The sequence below is a fragment of the Mustela nivalis genome, assembly GCF_964662115.1.
Source record: "Mustela nivalis genome assembly, chromosome: 15".
Lineage (NCBI taxonomy): Eukaryota > Metazoa > Chordata > Mammalia > Carnivora > Mustelidae > Mustela > Mustela nivalis.
In genome coordinates, this window is record NC_139034.1 from 60,589,089 (window position 1) to 60,597,554 (window position 8,466).

An 8,466-nucleotide genomic window follows, 5' to 3' on the forward strand; every position below is an offset into this window, starting at 1 on the left:
CCTCTTCCTCTACCCAGATCCTGGGATATACAATACCCAAACACGCACATAATTTTTCTTAATATAATCTTCCTGAGATGCAGAAATAGTCGTAACTTGCCTGTTATTAGACTTTATATCCAATTTACTCTCAATGAGGTCTGTGGCAATAAAACAGTATTCTTATGAAATAAAAATACTGATGACAACAGCAAGTGACAAGTACAATTTCCAAACTCATCTGGAGTAAACACATCAAAATGATATTCTAGGGTAATACACCCTGAGGCTGGTGAAGAGGAGGAGAGAGAGAAGAGAAAGCAAGGTATAAAAAGTGGGCTCTTCTCACCGGACTGGGCCTGAGGGGCAGTCCTAGGTGCAGAAAGATTAACCCTAAATCTGTAATTCTACTGAGTAGTTTTCATTTCTTTTATTTTAAGATGTTTCAGTTTTAAGAGACCCTACCACCAAAGCTAATTTCTTAAAAAATAGAAGTACCTGAGAGGAGTCAAAAGGGGTTATACTCTAATAACCATATCATCCTTGACTCACTTACTAGACATTACTATACATTGGTTTATTAGGACAAGGTTTCTCATCTTCAGCACTACTGGTATTTTGGACCAAGGAACTTTTTGTTGTAGGGAGCTCTCCTGTATATTGTAGAATGTTTAGCTAGCAGCATCCCTGGGCTCTACCCACTAGACATAACTAGCACACCCCTGGAGTCAATCAGAAACATCTCTAGGCATTGCCAAATCTTCCCTGAGGGATGAAATCCACCCCCACCCCTTTGAGAACCACTGGTCTAGGATATTTGAATTTCCCTAATACCATGGCCCTGGTCGTGTCAAATTCATTTTCAGCTATGGAAACTGAGACTCAAGGAAATAATAATACAGGTTGTAAGTAGCAAAACCAGTATGTAAGCACCATCCATTGTGTGACTCAACTGCAAATTGAGTGCTCTTTCATGTAAGAAATAGATTTTTCTTCCTTAGGCAGAGTTAGTAAACACTAGTCTGAGAGGAAAAAAATAGAGGGCACATGCCTGAAAGAAGCAAAAGATTACAATGAAGACTTTGGGATCAGTGGGGGCTGTAGAAAAGGGGCACTGATAAAGGTGATGGGAGGGAAAGACAACTTAACCAACTGGCCTGGCAATTACACTTAAAGTCAACTCCTCTGTTTTTTATCACCTTTGCTAGAGACTAGAGCTAATCTTTCTTCAAAGAATATTCCTTCTTGCACCTATGTCAAAATTTTATGGGCTTCATTAGACAAGACCTAGAAAGACTGTGGAAAAGAAGGCTGAGGTATAGAAATGATGGTAATAGCTCCCCCACTATCACCAAGTTTGGGAATTTGGAACTTTTCAAAATAAAATTTCTGGATTGTTTTTGTTATGTTTAAAGAAATATTTGGCTCTGGATCAAATTTTGGTCGTAGAACTTTAAAACTGTGTGATCCTGAGAACTAAGTTCCTTAAATGCCTATTGGTCCAGGTCCCCATTTCTGTCTAGGTAAAACGAAAGGTAATACATTTTGCCCCACCTTTATCCCTCCTTAGAATGCTTTCAAGAATCTTATTTGTTTAGTAAGCATGCCAGCTATTACATACCAAGTTTAAAATTACTACGATATATCAACACTTTTTTAAAGTTAATTTTCTCTTATGCTCTAAGTATGTTTAAAAACCCACAACATTATTATACATTTTTTAAAGTGTCTGCATTCTTTAAACTTAATTTGGAAAAAAGAAAAGTGTAGTCCATGTGGCTTTTTTCAAAGCAAATTACTTGTGACAGTTATGTACAAGGCTGTTCTTAAATCCACTCCTGGGAACTAAGAGGCAATCAGGACTCCAATGTGGGCTCAGTGTACTGAGGCTGATAACATGCTGGCCAATCACCAGCCTCTGATGAACTCTGATGAATAAATTTAGTCAACCTAGAATGAGGACTCTAAGTTGCATAAAGCTTTGTACCTAGCCTTACCTTGTTAACATTTTTAATCAATAATATGGGTGGAAAGCAAGACAAGAAGTCCTCCCTGGGCGGGGGGCGGAGGGGGGGAGATTCTTCTTATGGTGCTCTTAGCTGGAAACAGTCCACCCTATTACTGGACTCTATAAGAAACAGACACCCCACAATCAAAGGAAGCTGATTTCATCTCAGATTATTGCAGCCAGAGAGCTTGCCCTTACAAAAGTATAAATCTTAATATTGCAGAGTGACATAAAGCCTGATTCCCTTCTAAATGAAAGAGTTTATATTTAAAGATTTGCTATTAGGGTGCCTAGGTGGCTCTGTCTGTTAAGCCTCTGACTTCAGCTCAGGTCATAATCCCAGGTTCTTGGGACTGAGTCCCACATTGGGCTCCGCACTTGGCGGGAAGCCTGCTTCTCCCTCTCCCCTGCTGTGTCCCCCCCACCCCCCTCCCAGGCCCCGTCAAATAAACAACAACAACAAAAAAGATTCACTATCATGTCCATTCATGCCAACACAATTCCACTTATATTTAAACTCAATTTATATTTATAAATTCCACTTATATTTAAACCTCAATTTCAACTCCTTTTCAAATGATTTCAAAATACTCTCGCTTATTTATATTTATTTTAAAGTCTGGTATCCCAAACTGAACTCATACTCAAGTGAGGAATAACAATACAATATGCTAATGTTAAACACCATCATAAGTCTAGCTGCTTGGCACTTCACTACAGAACCTCCTACATCCTTTCATAAAACTAACTAGGGGCCACATGGGGAGACATGTCATTCATGGAAAAATGCAGACAAAGTCAACAAAGGTACTACATGCTACAATCATTTGATTTCACAGCATGAATCCTAGCTGAAGAAACAAATGACTGGAATTATCTAGAGATAAACTGGTCTGTAGCAATCTGGTGCCAGGACCAAAATGTCATTTAACAGATATCCTGAACTAGATGAGTCTATATTTCTGCTTGCTGGCCCACTAGCCCAAGGCAAAGGGAAAAAATTAAGGAGGAACAGGCAAGAAAATGTGTTACACAAAACTCATCCCACAGGATGTATACCTACATTCTTCAAGCCACACAGAGCTCTTGTGATATTGGCAAGGTTCCTAAACATTGTTGGGCAGAGAATCCACCTTTAAGACTGAGGTAGAGACAGGCAGAAAATTCAAGATGTCTAAACTGTCTAATTTTAAGTACATTTATAAATACAAAAGGTAAAGTATTGACAATGTGCATACTTAGGCTATCTCTACTACTTCTTTACCTCTCCGTTCTTCCCCATCCCACTGAGCATCTGTATTTTCTACTTAGATTTGAGATCTCTCCTACCCCCACTTTCTCCTTTAAAGTAATATGCATTTTTTTTCTTTACTGTGACCTTTCAGGGATAATGGTCCCTAATTCTGTTGAATAAGCAAAAGAAAAGGATCTTGCTGATAGTGAGATTTTGGGACAAATAATGAGGGTGGCAAAAGAATGGTTATCTGTGTGAGGGCTAGGCACAAAGGACCTTAAGGGATCTCAGAGTTGGCTGGAGATGCTGTGTCAGGGAGGTGGAAGTAACAATGGGAACATGGTACTTACTACCCCAGATTATGCTATCTCCAGTACCCCCATACCCCCACGAATTCCAGTATGTGGGGAGGGTAAATGACCCAAGCATATCAGATTTGCTTTAAATATACAAAAAGCAACTGTTCTATGGAACCAGTTAAACCTCAGGACGTACTGTAGCAATTTCCAGAACAAACAGGTATCACATCATTGGGAAAGCAAATCTTCATCAAGTGAGTGCACTGCCTCAGAAAGCAACTGGAAAGAACAGTTACTTGAAAGGCTGGTTTCCTTATCTGAGGGCCTGTCTCAGCACCCATACTAAAGGTAACCATTCATTGAATATTATTATGTCCCAGACCTTATGCTAAACACTAACATGAATTACTTGATATAATCCCAAAATGCAAAGAAAGATGTTGCTACTATTAACCATTCCCATCTTACAGAGGGCACTGCTCTGAAAGAGGTTTAGTAAGTTGTATAAGGTCATGTAGCTAGTAAACGTAAGAAGCTGGAACTTATGCAGTCTGAACATAGAACTCAGGCCTTCAACTACCACACCTTTAGATGACAGTTTATAAATTGTTCATCTTTTATTTGAAGATTTCATTTTAGAAAACTGCTAACAAATGTAGGGGAAAAAAGAGAAAGGAAGGGAGGGAAGGAAGGAGATCCCAAAGAGGTTTGCTCTCGTGAGTTTTTAGGAAGAAATCCACTGAAGACACAAATGATAATGATAGAGGTTGAAACTATAGGCTATAAGCCTTAATTTTCTCATATTTAAAAAGCAGGGTGGGTGGGGGCAAACAGCCTATCTGTCTCACAGCACCGGTGAGAGGAATTAATGAAGTACTTAAATACATACAAAAGCATTCTGTAATCTACAGAGCACTATACTCTACTAGTATCATTTGTGTTACACACAAAAAGCATAGATAGGCAAAATCAACCAGGCAGAACACATTTTCAACACAACTACAAAAGGGCCTATTAACTAATGGAAACTAGATAAAAGCACAAAACTGAGGCCACCTAAAAATTATTTCCCAAGATGTTTCTATCAGCTTTTAATGCTACTGCTGGGAGTATATTTACTCAGAATTTAACATATGCTGGTGGGAACTTCATACCAGAATCCAAATGTAAACTAGCAAACACAAACATCACCTCCTCCTCCCAGCTATGTAAGTAAGGCAGTGGCAGCAAATGCCAGCTCAAATACCACCTCCATGCAGCCATCCTGGATTTCTCCAGTCAGAATTGATCAAGCCATCCCCTAGATACCTTCACAGCACATCTGCTCTTTCCTTGGCATTTCATTCTGAGGAATATCAAGTTATCAGATGCTTCCCGGCCTGACTTCCTACTCCTTGAACTCAGTAAATTTCACACAGAACCCCAAAGACCTAAGGCAGAGAACCATGTTGGCTGGCACTCAAATGTTGGCTCTATGAAGTTTGTACGTCTCAATTCTGAGTAGGTGGCTGTAGTTTCAGTCTGCATTTTAGGGTAAACACAGACACATCACAAACGTAAAAAAAAAAAAAAAAAAACAAAAAAACCGTATCTTCTCCTTTCTTGATCTCTGCGTTAAAGAAATGCTCTTTTTAAAGCCAAATGGGAGGCACAAACGGAAACGGAAGGGCCGGCGACTGCTTTAGAACCTTCAAAATCCCGTTTCTAACTCAGAACTACTCTCTCCTACCTAGTTTCACAAACACAGCCGGCACCTTCTGCAACACAAAGAGAGGGTATTCTAGCTCCAGGCTGATCCGTTCTTGGGGAAAAAAGCCCGACCGTGCCTCTCATTTTAAACACCACTCGGGGGGGGGGGGGGGGGTACTATTTACCCTTCACATTTTGAACCCAGAGCAAAGGCCACTCTAAAGGCTGGGTTAAGCAGAGGAAAGGAGGTTGGGAACGCTCAAGACTCCCCGGCTAGCACTGCGGGCAGGCCCAAGCACAGGAACACTCGCGCAGGGGTCTAAGGAATCCTGGGCAAGACTCCCAGGAAACGTGCTTCAATGCGCTTCACTACACGCCACACGGGTGGCTCCGGGGCGGAAAACACCGTTGTGATTCCTTTCCGACGAGGCCTCCTTCGACGCCGGAGTCGGCCCGGTGAGGCCGCCGGCGGACGCAAGAGCCGCTTGGCCGCCCTCCCTCCAGACCCCAGGCCGCTGTCATCCTCCTCCAAAAGGCACACAGATGAACCTAGTCATCACGACGCGCTCCCTCCGTCCCCCAGGACGCGGCCTCCCGTGGCCTGAGGAAAACGCTGGTCAGCGTCTGCATACATCTCGGCGCCTCACGCCCCGTCCCCGCCACACACGGAGACCGCCCTGGGCTCCGGAGGGCGACTTCATACCCGACCCTGTTTCGTATTAGTGCCCAGAATCACCCATTACCTTCCCCAAGCAAATGTGGCACGTGATGGGCAGAGTGAGCGACAATGTAACGTTCTGCACAGTCTGAGCCATGGCAGCGTTCAGAATCCCGCCAACACGGAAGTCCCGCCGACCGCGGCTTCTCGCCGCGTCTGGGGCCGCGTGAGGCCGGCTACGGCAGCCCGGCAGGGCCATAGCCCGCCGGGAGAGGAAACGAAAACGCGCTTTCGAAACGCGCGGTCGCCAGGGCTTTTTTTTCTTTCTTTCTTTCTTTCCTTCCTCCTTCGCTCCCACTCTCTCTCCCTTTCCTCCCTTCCTTCCTTCCTTTTATTTAAAAAAAAAGAAAGAAAGAAAGAAAAAAGGAAGGAAGAAAGAAAGAAAGAAAGAAAGAAAAAAAAGAGTTCCCGTGTTGGGGAACTGCAAGATTCTTGAGAATGGGAAGGAAGGCTGTATATTACAGGCATCCGTGGAGGATCCTGAAAGTTTAAATGAGAAAGCGCGGAGCCTGGAGGAAGACGGGGAAGGCGATTTTAAATGCCTTGCCTTTTCCCAGAGGTCGGAAGGGGGGGGGCGGGGGAGTTTCCCCGTCTAAAAATTAAACCCTACACAGTGTGCAAACACATGGCGCAGTCTAAACAGGAAGGGAAACGATGTTATCTCTACATTTTAATTTTCGAAACAACTTTCTGTCTCTCTCAGGTCTTTTTCCATCCTGAAATGAGGTAATGTCACTTAAAAGCAACAAAGAGTGATTGTCTCTTGATCTGTTTCCGAGACAGGTTACATTTTATCACAACTTTCCCTGAAGATATGCTTTTCGTTGGTCCTTCTGTGCTTTCTAACAGAGACTTAAGGGTCTGAGCCTCGGACTCTGATTTACACCCACCAGTGAGAATGCTGCAAATAGTGCCAGCCGTCCACACTCCCGGAAAGCACGTGCACAAGCGTTTAAAGCCTTCGTTTCAGGTGCATGTTGAATAAGATATGTGTCCTTGTGCTGTAGAACTCGGAAGGACGGTGTGTGAGGTTCTAAGTCAGCACTTCCTACCAGCGAAAAAGAAAAACTCTAAAAACTTCCTACCTCAATCTTGAATAGAACAGATTTGAAATTTAACAGCAGCTGCTTAAAGTGAGAAAGAGCCAGTGTGATTAAGTTATGCAAACAAATACAATTTGTGAGTAGCCAGATCTAGAAACAAATCAATGGGACGACTTTTGGTAATCTTTATGGAAAAAGAGACAGTATGATCACAAGAAGCACGTGGTCAGTGGAAAGGGGTTCTGGACCTGCATGGGGAGGACAGAATTCCCTGCCCCAACAACTTCCTGGCTCTACTGGCTTCAGACAATTTATTTAACCCCTTTGCTTCTTAGGTTCCTTTTTGGTAAATTGTGTGTGTGTGTGTGTGTGTGTGTGTGTGTGTGTGTATTAAATGAGGTCAATGTATGCTTAAGATCATGTTTCAAAGAAACAGACAATAATGAGACTGGACCAAATAGGAATTCACCTAAAGAAGGCCACGTCCAGTTCAAAATTGTCTCACAGACAACAGTGAGAATTCTAACAAACAGTTCAAAATGTAATTTCCTGAGAATTGGAGGCCATTGTGTGTTTGGAATTGGAGAATAAGGCAAAATAGTCACATCGCTTGTCTGGTTATTAACCACTTTTTCAAAATGCTTGGCATACAGTCATCTGGTTTGGTTATTTTCTGGCTACTTGAAGTGATATTTTTATGGGGTCAAGCTTACATGTTTTGCTAAAACATTGTTCCTGTCCCTGGATGTAGATCTGAAACTTCAGAATGAGAAAACTCCAGGTCATTCATTACCACTGTCATTCAAGTTTCACCTTTCCCGGGTCCTGCTGCGTTCTTCCTACTCTCACCTAGCCCATTCCCTGTTCTCACCTCACTGATACCTAAGACGGTATGTGAGGACCTATCATACCCACCCTCTGAGTAGGATATAGGACTGAGAATGTTCTGTCTCCCACATCCATCCCTGAAAACAGTGCAGGGGGGAGACATGTTGAAAACATTTTTTAAAAAAATTCTTTTCCGTTGTTAATGGAGCAAATTCATTTTTCATTAACCACCTTGGTGACTGGTGTTAATATTTAGTCACCAAGTGAGTTTGAAAAATTGTAACCTACGCTTTAAGTAGAATGTTAAAATCTAGAGTATTCCCAGCCTCTTTTTCCACATTCACTAACATTGTCGCAGCTCCTCAGTGCTGTTGTCGTAGTTTGTCCATATAGTTATTTCTGTTGTGATCACATCATACTATAGTTGGTTGTTCATGTGTTTGCCTCCACAACAGACTGTTTTTTGGAGGGCAGAGATTGTGTCTGATTTATCTCTAGTATCTGGTACTAGGTGACTCTTCCATAGAAGGTAGTATTTTCTTTAGCTACAGACTCAGGCTGTTTTAAACACTGTCTTTACTTGTTTTTCACTGCAAAATGGAAGACCACATTGCTTTTTTGCTAATTATAAAAATCGCTTCTCTTAAGAAAATTAATCCATTTATAAA

General features: G+C 42.2%; 1 protein-coding gene across 1 annotated transcript in view; it reads right to left on the reverse strand.

The window, feature by feature from the left end:
• The window catches only part of OBI1 (ORC ubiquitin ligase 1), a 44,871-nt gene extending 38,761 nt beyond the window's left edge, over positions 1–6,110 (reverse strand). The window contains exon 1 of the mRNA XM_082700872.1: positions 5,953–6,110. Within this exon, the coding sequence (XP_082556998.1) occupies positions 5,953–6,024 (72 nt within the window). The 5' untranslated portion in view covers positions 6,025–6,110. The remainder of the gene's footprint in view (positions 1–5,952) is intronic.
• Between the last annotated feature and the right edge of the window lie 2,356 nt (positions 6,111–8,466).